Here is a 20,673-nt window from a genome sequence, read left to right on the forward strand (position 1 = left end):
GTTGAAACTTGAAATATTTGGGTTTAGGAGTGAAATTGAGGATAAAACGGAACTAGATCCTAATATTTATTTTTCATTTTCATAAGTGAAAAACTTATGCAAACATAATTCAATTTTCTGTTAGAGAAAATATTATCGAGCTTGGAAAACAAAGAAATACTCATAGGATCACAATCACGATTGAATGAAGGATTTGGCAATTCGTATATAGAATATATTTATCAAGAAAAACAGCACCAATAAAGATTTAAAAATTTGAAAGTTGACATAAATGCCAACAGGAATATATATTTCGTAGGGTCAACTCCCCTGCACTAATGGGAGAATCACAATTTCACACTGCGTCATTTAGGGAGAACTTTGTTTGCCTAACCCACCCTCCTGGCAGCGCCCTTATGTAATGGTAAAAATTGTTACATGAAATCAGGTTTTGAGTTTTCATCGAGTATCGGCGACATGGTTGTTTGATTAATTTATGAAGTTTTTCATTTACACCTTCCATTTCTGCTGTTAGATCCTCCTTTATCTCTATCGTTCTTACCAATACATAAGTCAGTAGGGAATTATTTGAATGAATTAAAAACGCACGAATCCTATTTTAGTCTTTATTTCAAAATAATCTAAACATGACTAGAAGTTTTTTTAAATACTGCGTCATTAAATTTTTTCACATGACAAACTGGGTTAAAACATAACATTCTCAACATTTACAATAATTTGTAAAACTTGTGCCCATAATTTTGAGTCAATACGTTCATTTTCATAGTGTGCACTTGATGTTACTTAGAGCTACGGAGGTTGGAAAAAGGCAAGGTGATTGTGCTCATATTTGTTTTTTTTTATTAATATTGTCCATCAATTAGAGAAACATGCTTTTGAGCATTCGTTTGAGTGAGTGTTTATTCAATTTGAATATCAAATATATTGGTTTTCTATTCTAAGGTAATTATTTTCAAAGGAACGATATAATATATACTAGAACTGGATAGAATATGATAATGTGGAATTCATATTACCGATTCCAAAGCACCTAAGAATTTCTTCTCTGTTTTTACGCAGAGTAAAGAGTTGATTTCATGCAAGAAGATATAGTAAAGGAGGTGCAATTCATTTCAGAGTGAAAAGGTGATGACGTAGAAGGTGGCAAGGTCAAACACACTGACAGAACTCTGTTCGTTATCAGTGGCGTATAATAGACAATGGGTTAAGTTATAAAGAAGATAAGTTGAAATAACTTCAACTTTGGTGCGAAAACGTTGTTCATCGAATGACTAGGTCACTGGAAGTGCTCAAGATACTTTTATGAGTTAGTCGAGATAATAGATAAGAAGTAAAATTGTTTAAATTTATTGCACGGCACCGCCTAATTTTAAAATAACTACGCCAATGCACGCTAATGTGAATACCGAAGTAACCCAAGTACTTCTTTCAGAAGTTCTGAATCTCCTATTGCACCTTCTTTGCTGTATATTCTTGATTTTATGTAAGAATGTCATCGTCATTATTTCTATGCTGTTTTTATTTTTGTCATCATTTTGTTATATCTAGACTTATAAATGAGATCAACGGTATAGTTAACATAAGCGTGCAACTTAAGAAGCATTCAAATTTGTGTATTACTTATCTACTTTTGTCTCTTTGTTGATTTGACAACTTACTACAAGTAAATATTAGTTAAGCATGTCTTTTCATCTACAAAGTTTATAAATTAAGTATTTTGAATGGAATTTCACAACCACTTTTAAGTTTCTATTAGAAGGAACTAGAATATAAAATCCTGTAACTATTGTAAATCTCTAGGTCATTAATTTCGAGCAATCAATATAAATATCCATAATTCCCAGACTAAAAATAGTGTCTAGCGAATTTTTTAAACTGTTACAAAAAGCATATACAGTATACCCCTTCAACGTCTATTGAAACTTATCGTAGATGGAAAGATGAACGAATTCCTAAACGAAATAAACATGGAATTTCCGATGATTTCATCTTCATTGAATGCTTGCCTATTCAAGCATCGATTAGGTATATCTAAATTTATAATACTTGCCTGCAAGTATAATCTCACAACCTACAAAATTTCATATTTATTTAACGATTTTAATAAATATTTATTTTTTCTTTTGGGAAGTTGGAGGTACGATTTCTGCTACAGCTTGACAGATTCCATGCAATAAAGATCTCTTGCATTTTATCAGGGAAAATATTCCGATACTCAGTTGCACTTTTCCTTAAAATGGGTGCGTTAAAAATAGAATTGTTTTTTTGAATTTGATGAGAAATGCCTTCAGCTGAATTGGCGGACCTTAACAGGGTCATAATCATTTCAAATCAGGCAGCTTTTGTTCAACTAAACAAGTCGGTAAAAGAAAAACTGAACACGTGCAAAAAGGTATTTTGGATAGAACAATTCTTGTTTCCGAAGTTGCAAAAACCAATCACAACAAATAAAACCTTTTTCTTAATGTTATTTACAAAACTTATAAAGCAGACCATGTATGAAAGTATAATTAAACATCGTCTTTGGAAGACAAAATTATTGCTGAAATATCTATTTAAAAAACACAAAAATTGCTAGACAACCGAAAATACTTTCAAATCATCTTTTCATCAAGTTTGAAAATTTCATAATATGTATAAAAATAATGAATATATTGAAATCAATATGAGGAATAACCTTCGATAAATCCTGAAGAAATCACTGGGTACTGTCTGCTGCTACTCTACAACGGGGCAACGGCTTACAAAACCCTAACTTGACTGGTCCTGGCAAGGTACATTTCAATGCTTGTACCGCCTCATCTAGAGTAACATTATTGATCACCTTATTATTAACACTAACCAATTTATCGCCAGGTGTTATCCTTCCATCTTGCTCAGCTACACCTTTAGGAACCAAGCTTCTCACAACGATAACCTAAAAATATTGTGATGTGATGCGTTTTGGCGCACATAATAGTATTTTCAATAATTTTGCGCTCTTTCCATATTATCAACACATATAACACAGTATTATGAATTGATTCAAAAAAGTAATAAAAAATTAGGTGCTTACTGTAGATTTGGAATCAACAGGATCTTGATAATCTAGAATTGAGAATCCAAATCCTCTATCACCTTTAGTAAGTTCAATATACTGGATTTCATCCTGCCACATTGCTATTTTAGAATCTTCCATTGATCTTGATTTTTCTTTTGTTAGGCTGAGATCATCTGATACTGTCAAAGTACTGGATGTATTAATACTTGTATCACTTAAAGCTTTTAATAAGCGTTGCTCAGGTTGAGGAAGAATATTTTTCAAACTGCCACCTAGTATATTTCTAGCCTCAAAACCTGGAAAAATTACATAACTGAAGTATGGTATGAATGAACACAAAAATGATTCTATTAATTCATAACAATTCAAAAATCATCAATACGATATTATTATTATTTTATATTACCTGCATCCATAGGAAAACCTAGTAAAACAATATCGAAAACATGGCATATTTTTTTAGAACTAATCAAAATTCTTTCACAATGTGTTTCTAGGATTTGTTTACTATTTTTTTCAACTGATCACCACATATTTATTCGATATGCTTAAAATTCAGTTTTTACTGAATTTACTGCGAAGAATAATTTGTCATCAAAACCTCTTATTCCTTTCATTATAAAACATATGAACAGCCTCAAATTTTTAAGATGAAATTAAAAATCACTTTGTCATTGTGGAACTTTGTTGAGGTATATGGGAACAGTTGAATAGTATCATTCAAAATGGAATTCAAATAAACTAATAAAATTGATTATATGAAGTTGGATATTTCATACTCTAACAGATGATTGAAAAAAAATCGCTAATAATATACGGGGTGTTTCAACACAAACTGGACAAACATGTTGTTTCATAAACAGTGCAGACATGTTCAGGATATTAATCTCCGAGATATTTTCAGTCAGAAAGGCTTTGTAGGCCTTTGTGTGGATATGCTTTGTTTCCAAGATTCCAAGATACAGGGCGCTACATATTTTCCAAATAAATAACAAAAACTCAATAATTTGGAAACGTCTTTTATTGAAAATCTTCTTGTCTGTTGCAATTTTTTCATGAAACCCAACATTTTTGACAAACATCTAAAACTGCGATGAACAAGTAGATTTCCATACGAATCTGGAAATGCGTTAAATTTTAATTACAAGTTGATAGTTTAACGCCCCGCTGCAGGAATGTCCGTTAAAATTTAATGCTCCATTAAAATTTTAATCTTTCATTATCGCCTTCACAAATAACATTGCATTACATTTTAATGGACAACTTTTATTTCTGAGAAATTTTTTTTCTTACCTTCGATATCTTGAGATGTGTTTATAACCCTATTTTTATTTTTCCTTGCACAGACCAATCTTACAGTGCTGGGCAATTCCTTGAGAATTTTAACCACTTCAACATGCCTAATTCCTAAAAGTTTCTGGCCATTAACTTCTAGCAATTCATCTCCAGAGCACAATTTTCCATTTTGTCCGACAGGTCCTTCAGGTAAAATCGATCTGATATAATGATGTGGTCTCAATTCCACACCATTCTCAACATCTACAGTTCCCTCTAAGCTAATTCCCAAACCCCTCAGTTTTGTCAAGTTAGCTACAACTATTTCACAGTCTGATTCTACAAGAACTTCCCACTTTTTCTTTATAGCCGTTTCCAGGTCATCCTCAAGATTTGCTTCAAAGTTTTCTTCGATAAATATTTCTTTATTGTTATTGGTTTGCTCGTATATCTCGCTATTCTCACTAATTGATTCTATTTCTGGTTCAGCCGGGGACTGAAAAAATGTTTTTTCTAGTATATTAGAATATACAGTGCAAGTTTCTAACTTGAAATAAATTTAGTAAATCCAAGACAGTTTTTTGTTGTCAATATACCAAGATAGGTATATTGGTATTTGGATTTTCATCAAGTATAGGCCACATCAATTCAATAATCAACAACAATCAACTAACTCGAAAAAGAAGGAATCTAATTCAACTCAATGAAATAATTCAAAAAATTATTGATGATGTCATAACTCAATAAAAAACATTCATAAGCTCTGCAGGACACGACCTTTGTTATGTGCAATATGAGAAATTATTAAACGAATACACCACATAATTTTTTTTTTTTCAGAGAGCTAGATTCAGAATATTGAATATTTAGCAATACCTCATTATTCTCAATAGGTATCCAGCTTAAAGTAGTAACTGAAGGTGAAGGTGGGCTTAAATCATTTTCTTCCTGGCTAGCTAAGGCCTCCCTCAAGTGTTCAAATTTTGGTCCTCTTAAAAATCTTTCAAATGTAAGTTTCACTATATCACCAGTTTTTTTCAATTTTTCAACAGCCTCATGATTCGAACAACTCTCAAGTGATTCTCCATCAACTTCTATAATTCTATCATTTAATTGAATTTTACCACATTTGAATGCTTCGCTGCATTCACTTAGGCTTTTCACGAATATTCCACTTAAATCTTCTCTTTCACAAACATATCCTGCTACAGTTATACCCAAACCATATTCATTTCTTTTCAGTTCTACTGAAAATTTTTCATTCTCTGGTAATGTATATTCTAATTCGATAGGAGCATGAGTTAATGCTTTTATACTATCAGGAGAGATACAATTTTGATTTCTTGAATTATTTATAGTTACAGTTGTTTCATGTTCAGCATCATTTATTCCATTAAAAGTTTGAAGATCTAAAGAGCTGTTGTACTGAATATCTTCTTCATCTTCTATACAACTATATTTTCTATTAAAATTGCAAAATGCTGAATAACCATTCTGTAGAAGAGTTCGATCTAATTCCTCAGGATCTGTTAAGATTCTTGTAGGCACTATGGGTGCAGTGAAGTCCAAATTGTGAAAGTCGGCTGATGAAGGTTCCACAGGTCTGGCTACTAACATTCTAACCTATAATATTCATTACTTACGTATCTGGATTAATAAATGTATATTTTAACTCACTTCTTGCCCTGCTTGCCTCAAGACAGTGGCAACTTGGTCAGCTGCAAGACCTCTAAGGTTGACATCTCCAATCTGCAGTATATGGTCCCCACTTTGTAATCGATTGTCTTTGTCTGCTATGCCACCAGGAAGTATAGATTTTATAACTACTCCTGTACTTCTACCTCCCACAATACCAAATCCAAGTCCAGAACCGTCATTTACGAGATCTATCACTTCAACTTGTGACCATTCTGTACTCAACACCATAATGTTTTAGAATCATCGCTTTCTATTTTGTCAAACTATTCCACTTATTATAAAAGTTATGAAATGAGGCAGCCTAAAGATTTTTCATCTTAGAAATTCTGAAATAAAATATTGAATAAGTATGACGAAATATTAGTTTTATTGGGTCTTGAATTGATAAAGAGTGGTCAGATTGGGGGTTATTTGGGATTGCAAACAGTCGATACCTTTTTACCTAAAGAGTGGTCTCGAAATTCTAATTCACTCCAAAGTAAATATAGACCTGAAGAGCGGAGAACGAAAACACCGGATTCCAAATATGTAGATTTCTGGTAGATTTTTAGTTTGCTCCACTACTTTTTATCTCTTTTATTCCTCATGAAACTAAGCAGATCATTCAAACAAGTCTTCTGTTTCATTTCACGGAATTCAACATCAAAATAAAAATTTGAATTCAGAATTCAACACAAATCGAAACTGACGGACACTGACTGACAGAATTTCTATGACACTTTGCTAATGATCATCTATCACAGGCGGAGACAACAGACGTTTTTTCGCGACTCTGCATTGTGGATATCGTTGATTGAAGTACTTCAGGTTAAAAGTAAAAATTAAGAAATGCTTCATTACGGAAGAAATTTTTGTCTTTTATTGTTTTTGCAGTGTTCCATCTACTTCTGATTTCATATTATATAATATGATTTTGACAATTACATTGTTTTTTGTTGTGTTTTCACGTTATCCTTGAACAAACAATTGTGATCGAGTACCTTCTGATATGAATAGAGTACCAATGAATTGGGTTTTTGAATTAATTCAATCAACATAACTGTGCACTCAATTATGTTTTGAAAAAGTTCAACGCATATGATCAAATTCAGGCTTTCGGTCTAAACTTGATCAAACAAAACATGGTCACATCGCCTTACAAACAAAACAATGTGAGATACACCAGTTGGACTATGGGTACACTGTACACATACATAAAAGAATCATATGTTTAAAGTCAATTTACATATGTTTATTATTCGTATTTACTGCAAATTAACCGATTTGATGCATACTCTTGAGACATATTAGCAAATACTGGTTCAAATATTGCTTTTCAGTTTGTAATTAGAATTTTACTGATAACTCATACATAATTATTATTACTTGATAAATATCCATAATTAAGGTAGAAAGTGATGATTCAAATTATTTTCACTCACATAAATTATCATTACGCGTATTTTGGTATCGCAATATAGCATCTCCATGTGAAATACCCTTATTGTTTCTATATAGACAAATATTATAACTCTATAATCTTTGCATATAGATATTTATCCTCTATCTACGAGGCCAATACATATAATTCGGGTGTTATGGAATTAGATGTATGAGAGGTAGACTTAATGAAGCCTATCATGTTCAAGATTTTTTTTACTTGTAATAATGATTTTTTATTATTTTGATGGAAATAAATCAGAAAAATATTGTAGGTACTCTGCAAATTATCCTTAAAATACTACTTCGAAATAAAAAAAAATTGGACTTCACAAATTGTTTGCCGATTTGTAGAAAATCCCATATTGATCCAACCCATATTTGAGAGGAGAAGTATGGAAATAAGACTGATTTCTATTCTAGCAGAATAGAGAGAGCGCTTCATATTCCTCATAACAAAAGAATAGTCAAGCGGTTTTTAATTGAAAGATTGTTCCTTATCAAGCATCATTAATGACTACTGAAGCCTGCTTGCGTCATAAGATAAACGTCAGTGCGCCAAATTCAGAGGTTGATGTTCAGAGTGTGTATTAATAGTGAGGTGATATCAAGAATTTGCGAATTCTATTGTTGATATTTATGGAATTGAACTATTCCTTCGAGCGTTTGTCGATTTTCCGATAAAGATTATTTGTACCTAGAGGATCTTATATAATTGATATGGAAACAATGCGAAATGACAGATCAGGAATTCAGGCCATTTTATTCGACCTAGATAATACTATTATCGCAACAAGGAAAGCTGATAAATTGGCATGTAATAGAGTAAGTGAAAGAAATCTTTTATTTGCAATGAGCTTCATTTCCAGAAAATTTCATGTTGTTTTTTGCATCTGGAACGAAATTATTGCGCTACGTCTCTGGTATGTCAGCTGTTTTTGACACTCCCAATTTCTCTTTTTTGTCGATGTTAGCTACTCAGCTACGGCGTGGCTCTTTGTTGCTTTGTTAATCACATACATCACAGTGTTCCGCTCGTTTAATTCTCAACCTGAAAGAGTCGATGACTTGTTCTAAATATAATCCAGTGATTTGAGACGCTGGAAACGACTGAATTTAGAAATCCCATAGAATGTAACTCATTCTAAATATAAAAGTCCCCTTATTTCAACTAACTCAGTATTGGATTGTGAGGCGCTTTGAACACTTTGATATAGTGAAATATTGTGGAAGTATCTCGACGAATTTAATCTACACATTTATCAACAATGTCGGGGCAAGTATCTGAACAAGTGAAAAAATGCTGTATTATGATAAAGCATTCATTGAACGATACACAAAAATTTGCTGCTTTATTTATGGTTACAAAATTAGTTCATGGACCAGACTGTACCTTGGCTGCAAAAACAGCAATTTTCAACGCCTTAGGCTTTGATTTCCTCAAAAAATTACTGCTTACCACTGATGTCCCATTGGATTGCCCACCGTCCATCTATAAATCCATAGCTCTTTCGATATTAACTGTTTTCTGCGAGGAACCAGAGTTGGCATGTAAACCTGAAGTACTAGATACTGTTCCCATATTCCTGGATATTGTTAAGCAGTCGGATAACAGCGATTATGATGATAACTTAATGGCAGTTGGTGAAGCTTATCATTGCTTGAAACGCATCGCCATTACTCCTGCTGGACAAGATTATCTCATTGAAGCTGATGGTATTACCATATTGAGTGAAATATATATTCAAGGCAGCTTCCAATCAGATGAAGCTTTAAAAGTACTTGGAATTCTTGTTTGTCGAAAAGGATCAAAGACTTGGTCAGGCAATGTGAAAGGCTTTCATAATTTAATGAATAAACTAGCTCTTGACTTTGAGACAGATCAGGACAAAAGAAAATTTGATTTGTGTGAAACACTGAACACTCTGGTATTCAATAGTCCCAGAACAGAAATGGGAGACTCTCATCTTGGTGAAACTTGGCCCCAAAGTATACATAAAGGATTGAGTGATATTCTCCAAAGTAAAATTGTAGCACAACAAAGAAATCCAGCTCTGTTGTTAGCAGCTTCTGGTATTGATCTTTTGGGAATTGAATGGATTATACAAGAGGATGAAAAATGTAAACAATTTTTTTTACTTTTGATCCAGTTGGCTGCTGTTGAAATTCGCATGCAACTTGACGGTAAATCTTTGAAAGCTGCCGATGCTGAAACTCGGCTAATCACATCTTGCTACAGCATTCTTGAATATGCCATGGCATATATTACAACTGATCAAATGGATTTAGATCAGAAAGAGAAACAAACTCTTTATACAGGTTTGAAAGGTGCTTTTACGACAGTCATAAAATTCTTACTTAAAGTATCTAATGACAGAAATTCACCTGCTGGTGATGAGAAGCTATTTATCTGTGCTACTATAAGAGTTTTAGCTTCATGGTTGGCACAAGAAACCACAGCAATGAGAGCACAAGTATACCAACTGCTACCTTTCATGCTTGAAATTGCAAATGAAACATTCAAATGTTATAGAGCGAACAAAATAGCAGAGAAAGCAGGAAATCTCGAGGGAGCTGAAGATGACCTAGGTCATGTGGACGTTCTAAGAATACTAATGCCTGCTCTTTGCCATCTGGCTGTTGAAGATACCTCCAGGAAAATTCTTCTGAAGAATGATGAGCATCGATTGTTATATGAATTCATTGAATTTCACTGGAGCATTGTACATTATAAACGTCCACCTGTTCCAAGATCTGAGAGATTGAAAGTATTAGCACAACCACAGGTGGAATTGTCACCAGAGATATTGGAAGAAATGAATGACTCTCGATTAGCCATGATAAGTGCATGTAACGTTTTCATGAATTTAACTGTTCTTGAACCAAAGTTTGTTGATGAATCCCCAGTTTTCAATAACTTGATGAAATTCATTTTTGAAAATTTGCCTGAACTGAAGGATATTCCGGAAAATTTGGTACTTCATGGAAATCTAGCCGTTTTGGGATTGTTGCTATTGAAACAGATGACTAATAAAGTTAAGAAAAATGATTTTTCCATCTGCCGATACATCCAAGCAACAATAAGATTTTTATGGGATGCATATACCATTGATGAGAGCAACGACCCAACTTCATTAGTTGTTGCAATGTCATACAAGAAGCATTGGATGGAACTGGCTGAACTGTGGTTCCTAGGTATGCAAACAATGTCAAGTGTCATCTCCCTGATTCCTTGGATTTCGGAATTTGCCATTGAAAGTGGTTGGGCAGAAGGAATAATTAATTTGTTGAAAGAAGTGAGGATTGGTTCCTTACCATCTAATGTTAAATTAGCATTTGAAGATTTCTTATGTCATTTGGTGGATGCTAACGAGTCTGTTGTAGGCGTTCTCAAGAAAGCTGACGCTTTGAAAGTGTGTAAAAACCATAGACTCATGGAATTTGGTAAAAAAATGTTTGGGGATTAAATTTATTGTTGAAAACTTAATTTGATGTTTGAAAGGCTGAAAAAATTTGATATTTCTATTAATGTTATGTTAGATTAATGGATTTTTTTATACAATAATCAAATTTTTGTGAACCCATTATTTTAATTATATGTATGGATGTATTAACCTTTGGTCAAATCAAGATCATTAATATTTTATTCTGTATCTATCTGCACCATCACTATTGATGGCGCATATTTGATTTATTATTATTATAAATGTACTGGATTAGTTTTTTATGGAATTGAATCAATATAATTTAGACGAGTGTTGAGGAAAAAATATCAATTTGTAGATGCTAGGTAGAAATGGATGTTGGTGATTATTCAGAAATCAGAAGCTTTATTTTTTCATTAAGAGAGTGAAATGCCTTTTTCGACTAACAAAAACCTTGGGCAAGTGTGTTTTTATATTAAAAAAAACATTTTAAGATGAGATGATAAGAGAAATTAATGAAGCTTAAGTTAATGTAAAACATGGTAATTTCAAATATTGTGGCTATTTTAAACAAAAATATATATTTCGTGGTATCAACTCGTACGGAAATCACCCTCAATGTGATCAGTTATTTATAAAAATAGTATGAGACTGTTTTGAAAATATTTCGTGTAATTGGCGTACCTGATTTGTAACTTACCACCTATGAAATAAATGTTAGAAGAGTTACACAAAATTTTATTGCATCCGTAAGTATTCACACATTTTCACAACATACTCTTAGTGTTATTTTTTTAAATATTTTAACTCGTTTTCTGTCTAATTACTTCATAAATATAATTTTTTGGCGGCTTCCTTACTCGAGAAATATATATTCAACGCAAGAACGCTACGTTTTTCCGAGCTTAAATCATTTTTGTCATACGATCTATTCATATTCAAGTATTAATATCAATGCTGATGCCAGAAGAAATATCTCAAATCTTGGTTGTAGGAGTTCCACATGTTTATTTGGATGAGAAAGCTCTTGTTAAATATCACAGACCGAAATGCTTTCGCTTCTAAATTAAGAATTTCCCAAATAGAATTTTCCAGTTCTAAATTAAGCTCAAATAGCTGTAGGAGTAACTACACCTATGCAGTCATTTCAGAGGATCGAAATACATCAGTTCTCATTCAAACAACTTTGAACATTTGGAATTTCAACTGGCTAGACCTCGAACATTTTACACTCGAAATTCATGAAAACGAACATATTAAAACACTTGGGAAGAATTAAGAATACTTTCTTTCATTGATTGAAAACTGCAAATTTCTGGTTAAGACAATGTCCATATGAAAAGACAAACAATTTCAAGGTTGCAGCTATGGAGCTACCCTCCATATTTGCAGCTTTGCGGCTCAAAATAATTGTATATTGAAAAAAAAACTACCAAATCTCGAAGTTTCCTCAATATTGTTCTACAACACCTAAAGGGAATGAGTTGCATGTATATGATTACCGGTATTCATTCACACTTTTTATCCTAACAAAAGCAAATAATCAATCAGGACCAAGTTTGTACTCATCCAGACTCATTTCTGAGAATGGAAGTTTACAGCGACTGGCCAGGCAAACTGATTCATGAAATTCAGCTCAAGTACAATCAAAGGGAAATGAAGTTTGGGATAAGATTGTGAGCCTATAAATGCCTAACTCTGAATTTGAGTTTCCGTACAAAATTGTCATTTTTGCACATTTATATCAGATGCTGGGCAGCTTCTAAATAGATTCGTTGAATTTTTTGATCCCCATGGAAATTCCACAATTTTCACACCAAAAATTCAAGAATGGTAGAATGGTGTTGCGAACAAAAATTCAGCTAAATGCGCTGTTTGGAAATAATATCTACATTTATTGAAATGAGTAACAATTTCCCAGCTTTCAGTGCATATGTTGTTAAAACAAAAAAACTTCTTTATTTTGAAATACTTACCTCACTGAATAAAGAAGAGCATCCGCCAAAATTTTAGTTTCCTTAAAAAAGAAATTTTTTCACATATACAATTACACTTTGTCGATATTCTGAACATTTAACCATCCAACAAATTACTAAAATTTCAAATTTAGCTCTAAAAAGTTACATCTTCTAGATTTCAGAAATCTTATGTCAAGAATTCGGAGTACCTGAAGAAATTGCCGTACAAAGTTGCATACATTTCCTACATGAATTTCGGAAATGTCCCCAACATCCTTCCATAGATCTTCACGTTTGGAGGCAGAAATTGTGGTATCAAGCATTACATCCAAATTATCAAAAGTATTGTGGTAAGTGCAATATTGATACAGGGAGGGACGATTTACTTGAAACACTTGAAATTTAATGGCTCATATTTTCATTCTATATTGTTTTTTTTAAATTATTTATTGAGGAATGTACACGTCTGAACCACCCCTAAGGGCGATTACTAGGTGTAGAACAGTACCAGCTTTCAATTTGTAACAACTGACTGATTTATCGTCCTTAAGTTGCTTTCCTTGGTAAATCAATCTCTGTTGATCCGGAGGAATACCTTCCTTTTCTTCTAGTTTTTGTTTTATATTGAGAATCTTATCTGAGGGCTCGACATCTATAGTTTTTTCTTCACCAGTTAGCGTAACTACTTTCAGAAGCATTTTGGATTAGTTTTATTGGTTGTAGTTGTACATTAATGCACTGTTTTTTGTGCGGATTTTAGATACTGAAAATTTTGAGAAAATGTTCCACATGACATTGTTCGACAGAATATAATGACAGAAAATATATTGAAAATTTGCACAGAAATAAGTTCTTCCATTGGGAATTTGTTCTGAATAGGACTCTGGGCCTGAATACACATGAAGTTTTCCTTCACCCATGCTATTTATGTTCCAAGGATTAGGATTTTATACCTGTACATATTTCATACCTTCAATCCCATATTTTATCAGCGACGTTTCGGCCAATACCTATTAACTAACCTCCATCAAGCTGAATGTCGCTGATGGAATGAAAAATTTTTTTGTTCTCCATAACGTTTCCCTTCTCTTAGGATTTTCGACATTTCTCTCTTGCGAAGTAGTCCATTCAACGATAGAGGTACATAGTGAACATGAAAGAGGTTGGAACTTTTATTGGTGCGATTTTAGTTCTTCATATGTGAAAACTTCTGTTATAATTGAAACAAAGGTTTCTTATGACAAAAAAATAACGAAAATTGCTGATTAGTTTTATTTTCCATAGATGTCAAGTATCAAGAGAAGTTTTGCGAGTCATCAATCATATTATACACTTATAGAGGCAGCCCTTTTAGAATATTTTGGTGTAAAATATTTATTGGAAACATTCGATTGTATGGTGCATCTATTTCCCACATATTATGATTTCATCCACTTGCTTTGAAAAACCTATAATCATTTATGTATTTCAGAAAATTTTTCATCCGCCGTTCTTCAATACGGAGTGTTGTGAGTTGAGTCACATTCCAGAACACACTGTTAAATAAACTATTCATAGATTGATGAACTTGAATGAATTTCAGGAGGTAACACTTTTCACTTATACGTGAATATTCTGAAATTTATTTATTTTTTTGTGAATCTCCTCTTTCGATCTACCTTTTTAGATCTTCATGGGAGAGGACAACCTTCAATCAATCTATGGGTGGAGAAGGTCCAGGTGAAATCGTACTAATCCATATAATTTGTCGTTATTTTAGAAGCTGTGTACAAACAATGGCTTTATCTTCGATACCATTACCTGCAAATATCCCACGAAACCTTCGATATATTGAAGAAACTCAAGAAGACTTATCTGATTGGTTTAATAACCAATGGTCCTTCAGCATCCCAGTGGGAAAAGATCGAGAAGCTCAGCCTGAAGCCTGTCTTCGACGTCATCTTGGTGTCGGGCGATTTGCCCTGGGAGAAACCCAACGAGAAAATATTCAAGATGGCTTGCGATTATCTCGGCGTTAAGCCTGGGAACGCTCTGATGGTTGGAGACAAACTGGAAACGGATATCTTGGGTGGAATTAAAGCGAAACTTGGTGGTACCGTGTGGGTTCCTTTGCATGCCAACGATAAAGGAGGGAAGTTCGAAACTCAACCAGATTTCGTGATCGACCACGTGAACGAACTCCCCAAGGTGCTGAAAAATGCGTATCGCTCTCCTAAACTGCGTAGGAAGAGCAAGGAGCTCGCTCGTCCTTACAATTTCAAAAAATACTCCCAACCGGATCTGAGCGATTGTAATAGCAATAGCAGCGATGGAAGTTAAGTTTTGAGGATCAGCAATTGTTGAGGCGAGCAAGAGGTTGGATGGAGGAGTTTAAGAAGATGATGGGGAGTTTGAGCTAATGATGCAGTTTTGATATAATGGAAGTTATGTCGTGTCGTTCCTGGAGTATAGGAAAAAAAAAAGATATATTTTAGAATCTGTCGTGTAGAAAATGGAGTTATTGAGAGGGAAATAGAATTTATATTTTATTAAAAGAATGGAATTCGAATACCTCAATATACAAAACTGTAAATATATAGTTCTATAAATATGTACTGTGTTTTTTTTTTAATATTCCCTGGAAAGGAAAAAGCAAGTCTTTGACTTGTACAAATATTATAACAGTAAATTCTTGAGGTCAAAAGAAATACTCTCTCCCTAAACCATTTTTTCCGATTCGGCCCTGATAAAAACTTATACCCCATTTTAAGTTTTCATAATGAGGTGTGCCACCCTTGGAAAAACAAAATTACCTTCAGAATAACTAGCTTCACCTGTGACACTACACATCTGTGGATCTTTTAAACGGAGTTGTAGTCAGTCAAGTATCCAATTTTTAAAATTTTTTATGTTTTTCCAACATCCTGTATCTTTTAAACCGAGCCAATTCGGAAAAAATGGTAAAGGAAAAAAGTGTTTCTTTTGACCTCAAAAATCTACTGTTGGAATATTTGTACGAGTCAAAGACTCACCCTGTATATCACAATGGTTCATCTATGATCACAGTATAAGGCAAGGCGCGCATAGAAGTTGCGTGTCAGAGACGAAATTTTGAAAAGGTGGATGTGTGAAAGGGGTTTGATGAGGTGGTACAGCTTCATAAGCTGTGAAAATATATTCCTCTGATAGGTAAGTTGTTTTATATCTGCAACTCTCTCACCTGAACGCTGAAAACATAGGAAATAAGGAAAACAAATTCCGTGCTCAAATAGTTTCACGCAAAGACTCAAACGATCACCCTGTATTATCAATTATAATACTTCAATTTGGATGATGGGCAGATCTGAATGCATACCTTACTAAGATATGATGCGAAACCAGTTCAAGTGTTACTCAATAAAAATCTTATTAATATGTTAATAACTTTATCTTCAATATTTTCAATAAGAACACACAGAATAAAATAAAATAATCATTATACAAACATTACAAAACAACATCAGATCATTTTCAACTACCCCCCGTAATAAGTTCAAGAAAAAAAAAACTGAAGTGCACAAACACAGATGATTATTATTGAATCGAAAAATTATATATTCACACATTTTCATAAAGGTATCCGAAAGAATTAACGGATTCAAAATTCCAAAAGAGTATGAATTTCAAACTTTACGGAATCATCATAATTGGATGAAGGAAATTTATCGGATACTTTCTCCGTAAGAAAACAATCCTAGTGTAGTAAAATAAATAAACCTAGAGTTATATTAGCACTTCACCATTTGGCCTGTCGAATATAACCTAAATTGGTTTGAAATCGTCCTGCGCGTAGGGTAAAACGAAACTAAGTACACTATACATGGTGATCAATAACTCACTTATTTGAACTCGAGAATCACAAAATTTTACAAGCGTTCTTCAGAACGTTCTTCTTTTTTTTGTGATGTTTATTAGGTCGCAACACTATAGTTCCATTATTATGGTTTTTGGAAGAATGACTAGGACTAAAGGCACCTGAAAAAGAAAGATTCGAGTTAGCATATCTGATCATGTGCAATTCTCAAACTGAATTAGTTCATTATCTTTGTTTTTTCAGTGATAGGTTTTTGAAGATAATGGGCATAATCCTTTTTTCAGTAAAGTTTTGGTGGTTTAACATTCTCTTCCCTCTTTAAAACCATCAATCTTCGGGAATTTTATGATTTCATGATCTGATATTAATACAATTCTTCGATTAAACTTACTGATTGTTAGAGAGTTGGGGAGGTGGTGATGGTTAGGCGCCGTGATGTAATCGAAATCGTTGGTATCGTGTAATTCTGCCAAACATTTTGAGGCTAGGTGTCTGAATACTGCTGCCACGTTGAGGTCTTCTTTCACTGAGGTCCTTATAAGTTTGCAACCTAGCGCGCGAGCGAGCAAATCAACTTCTTCTCTGGAAAAAACAAATTATTTTTCTGCTTCTTTGGTTGATTGAAAAATCGAATAAAAAATCTAAACCATTACATGTTAGATTATGCTGAGCGACAGTTCTAGCTGAAGTTATTGGCCTAAGTACTCATGAGTAGTGTGGATTGGATCATAAAGTAAGTACGGGTGTGTTCTGTGGAGTGGATGTTTATGAAAATCATGAGGGACTTAAAACATGAGTGAGTTGAGAGCGAACAAAATGTTGAAGACACTGGTCCTTTTGTGGCAAGCCAGTTTGCAGATGTTATCTGCGCCGGGTATAGGAAGAGTCTGATTTGATTCGCAGATTAATTGTCTAGATTGTCGATAAGATTTGACTGGTTTGCTTCAAAAAGGAACCACTTTTCACCGCTTCCTTTCGATAATTTGGGATTGACTGTACTCTGTTTATGGTACACAAGGAAATTTACTTCTTTATAGAAGTGAAGGATTCCACTTGGAGTCTTGCATTTCATCTCAGCAGATGTTAACTATATACCTGCCCCCTAGCAGTGCGAGTTCATTATGGACCGTTCGTATTTTATTTGCGTTTGTAGATGAGGTGATTCGCCAACCGATTCACATAACTTACTATGTATCTACATCATTTGTAGAGGTATACCACCGAGTATTGAATACTCAACGAGATCACGGAAGCTTGCAAGCTAATAGTTGCTTGATTGTCCACATATATCATACAGGTGACTATTTTTTGATTTCTTAGTTTCTTCCCTTTTACTTTGAATAGGTTCACGTTAGATTAATGTTGTAAGATAATCGAATATAACAAGGACCTGCAGGTACTTGCAGTGTGTGGGGCCTATTAGTTATCCTACTTTACAGCGGTGTATATGGTAATTTTGATTATTTTGTGATTAATTCATTCATAACCTATATTCTTAAGTAGATAATATTCTTTTTTTTTATAAACATTCAAAATAAACAGGAGAAATCTTTCAATTATCCACAGCAGTAGGCTATGTTAGTTATTGTAATGTATGAATATATGAATTACTTACGGATTTACAACTGACTGATCCAGAAGGTCAATCTTATTTTGAACGATCACAGTTGGAATTTCTCCGCACTCATTTTCAACCTGTGGATCAAGAAATACAGGATTAAATGAAAATATACTTATTAACAAATGAATTTGGACATATGTAATTCACATAAAAATATCTGAGTACTGGAACAGTACTCAATTTTTTACTGGTCCTATAGACAGCGTTCAGAAGATCCATGTTCGTTTATGAGCATAAACCGTTTATTCACATAAAGCCGTTATGACAACCTAATGACTAGAGTAATTTATTATATTTTTCCGGCCAAAATATAATCCTTTTACTGTTGATAAATTACTATGTTAATTGCGGAAATGAATGAAATGATTGAGGTACGCAGATTGTTCAAATGGTACGATGGAATCTTGTATGAATGCAGGAATAATTCAGAACAAAATGTAAATTCCTCAGATAACTGACGAATTTTATCGAACAAGATCAGAAGTAATTCAATAAATGAATATGGATAGGTATGTCTAGAAACTTTGTGAAAACCTCAGCAACAACTGACTCAAATCTTGAGTGAAAAATATGAAACTCACTTTCAATTTCCACGAATGAGCCGCCTCAAAGGAGTCTCTATCTGTGGTAGAAAATGCCAGAACACATGCCTGAGCACCGCGGTAATAAGCTTTGGTAATGGCATCAAATTCTTCTTGTCCAGCTGTGTCCCATAACATCAATCGGACATCTTCACCATCTACCCTAGAAAATATGAAGCTTGAATTTGAATTCGTAGTCTTTGAACTGGTTTAGATTATTATAGTTCTCCCTCCCGGACGTCAATTCGACCCTTATTTTGAAATATATCTTCAGAATCGAGAACGAAATATCACTTATAGAACTAAGGTTCTTTTCAACTGTCTATTGATTTGAATTTATCAAAGCTCTGTCGAAATTCACGAGTGTTCTTTACATTGGCATTCTGAAATGTTTTTCGAGTGCATCCCGTTTTATTTCCAAAATCCCAATTTGCGATACGGCAATGATGCTTCTCAGTGATGGCGATTTCATCGACTTCATAAAAACCAGGAGAAATGAGTTGTTTATGACATTCGTGCCATTTCGTGCGAGATCTGAGAGAGCATGTAATGACAGCATGTCCAGACTTTAAACTTGGACGATTAAAAACATTTCACTCGTTTAAAAATAGGAGAGGTACCTGCTCGTCACGCACTTTTCGGAGAGTCTTTCCATGACTCATTTTTCCATATTTAAAACGCAGCGATATTTTTGATCGCCACTGTTGAAGATTTACGAGGAGTTTTCATTGAAACTGACGATTTAAAGGATGAATGAACCTCCTATATAGAAACAACGATCTGGGGTGTTACGAATATTTATTCGAGTATTTATAACGGGTTGAATTTATTATGAGGAAAAAGGAGGTCACTGCAAGGCTGCAATTTATTTGAAGTCGCTTCTGTAGAATTTTGATTTTTTTTTTCATTCTTAAAGAATCAAGCATCAATTAAAACCTCCTACGTATTGAATCTTATTTCATTTTACTATTTCCCGTACATTAATACCTACAGGGTGTTTACTAAAGAACGAAAATTAATGATTTTCGGATAAGGAATCGCTTTTTACCCCAGTATATTAAAAATATGGGTAACCCTGTATAAAATATGTCAAAAGCAGCTCGCAATCTCAACGTCCATCACTTGAAATGAAAATAATAATCCTCAATGACATAAATCTCCGATTAATAGCATAGGAGTGGGTTTCTAGCGAAGAAAAACCTGTGTGGAATCCGCAGAATTGAAACTATGCAGTCGATAATTGTGTGTAATTTTCAGATAGAACTTTTGCCATCCATCAACCTCGAGCACCGTTATCTGTGATCCAAGTTTTATAAATCTTGTGTCCAGGCTGATGGAACGGGTTCTGCATTTGTTTGTTCAACGAAAGACTGCATCTGTGCAGTCAACGAAACGAATGTTCATATATTATGTATGATGTATTGTTTCGAGAATAACCGTGGAGTTGGATCAGAAATTTACCTGAGTGAAATTACCAGCCAAACAATTTTACCTAAGAAATAGAAGCTTTTTATTTCACTGAAGATATGTCCATTTGGAAGTTTTAGGAACAGTTCACTTTTTGAAATTGTTACTCTTGATAACCTTTTGTTCTTTTTCTATAGACCTACAAAATTTCACTTCAACAGAACAACAGTTCCAGTCTCTCTGTGCAAATGTTGGTTTTCCACAATAATTTACACTCAACCAAAAGAAATAACCATATAAACGGCCAGTTTCATGATCAAACTTAAAGTCCCTTTAATTTTAGAGCTTTCTTGGTATTAAAAATGACACTAATGGAAGCTTTCAGCGACTTTAAACTTGATTATGAATCTGGACGTA

The 20,673-nt window shown here is 33.6% G+C and overlaps 5 protein-coding genes across 8 annotated transcripts in view; 2 read left to right on the top strand and 3 right to left on the bottom strand.

Annotated features, from left to right (window-relative positions):
* The window catches only part of LOC123308272 (patj homolog), a 34,054-nt gene extending 27,329 nt beyond the window's left edge, over window positions 1-6,725 (bottom strand). Inside the window, exons 1-6 of one of the 3 annotated variants that reach the window (XM_044890860.1) lie at window positions 6,504-6,716; window positions 5,993-6,339; window positions 5,192-5,938; window positions 4,334-4,811; window positions 3,056-3,336; window positions 594-2,917 (exon numbers count right to left, since the gene is read on the bottom strand). In XM_044890860.1, the coding sequence (XP_044746795.1) occupies window positions 2,699-2,917; window positions 3,056-3,336; window positions 4,334-4,811; window positions 5,192-5,938; window positions 5,993-6,241 (1,974 nt within the window). In that variant the 5' untranslated portion in view covers window positions 6,242-6,339; window positions 6,504-6,716 and the 3' untranslated portion in view covers window positions 594-2,698. Of the gene's footprint in view, window positions 1-593; window positions 2,918-3,055; window positions 3,337-4,333; window positions 4,812-5,191; window positions 5,939-5,992; window positions 6,340-6,447; window positions 6,467-6,503 lie in introns of those variants that run through there. The other 2 variants (XM_044890862.1, XM_044890863.1) reach the window with 2 other exon arrangements.
* A 1,225-nt stretch (window positions 6,726-7,950) lies between these two features.
* Window positions 7,951-15,405, top strand: LOC123308745 (N-acylneuraminate-9-phosphatase). Its single transcript, XM_044891537.1, has 3 exons — window positions 7,951-8,257; window positions 12,991-13,165; window positions 14,575-15,405. The coding sequence occupies exons 1-3, from the start codon at window positions 8,153-8,155 to the stop codon at window positions 15,132-15,134; spliced, it is 840 nt and encodes a 279-aa protein (XP_044747472.1). The 5' UTR covers window positions 7,951-8,152; the 3' UTR covers window positions 15,135-15,405.
* LOC123308744 (neurochondrin homolog) lies at window positions 8,297-11,586 on the top strand. Its single transcript, XM_044891536.1, has one exon. It carries the CDS (start codon window positions 8,701-8,703, stop codon window positions 10,897-10,899), a length of 2,199 nt encoding a protein of 732 aa, XP_044747471.1. The 5' UTR covers window positions 8,297-8,700; the 3' UTR covers window positions 10,900-11,586.
* LOC123308746 (ubiquitin-like protein 1) lies at window positions 13,242-14,580 on the bottom strand. Its single transcript, XM_044891538.1, has one exon. The coding sequence runs from the start codon at window positions 13,511-13,513 to the stop codon at window positions 13,262-13,264; it is 252 nt and encodes an 83-aa protein (XP_044747473.1). The 5' UTR covers window positions 13,514-14,580; the 3' UTR covers window positions 13,242-13,261.
* A 797-nt stretch (window positions 15,406-16,202) lies between the features above and the next one.
* The window catches only part of LOC123308155 (ras-related protein Rab-23), a 29,554-nt gene continuing 25,083 nt past the window's right edge, over window positions 16,203-20,673 (bottom strand). For both annotated transcript variants that reach the window (XM_044890708.1, XM_044890707.1), the window contains exons 4-7: window positions 18,850-19,012; window positions 18,263-18,342; window positions 17,039-17,229; window positions 16,203-16,808 (exon numbers count right to left, since the gene is read on the bottom strand). In XM_044890708.1, coding sequence (XP_044746643.1) covers window positions 16,690-16,808; window positions 17,039-17,229; window positions 18,263-18,342; window positions 18,850-19,012 — 553 coding nt within the window. In that variant the 3' untranslated portion in view covers window positions 16,203-16,689. The remainder of the gene's footprint in view (window positions 16,809-17,038; window positions 17,230-18,262; window positions 18,343-18,849; window positions 19,013-20,673) is intronic.

This window comes from Coccinella septempunctata, chromosome 2 (assembly GCF_907165205.1).
Source record: "Coccinella septempunctata chromosome 2, icCocSept1.1, whole genome shotgun sequence".
In the NCBI taxonomy this organism is placed as follows: Eukaryota; Metazoa; Arthropoda; class Insecta; order Coleoptera; family Coccinellidae; genus Coccinella; species Coccinella septempunctata.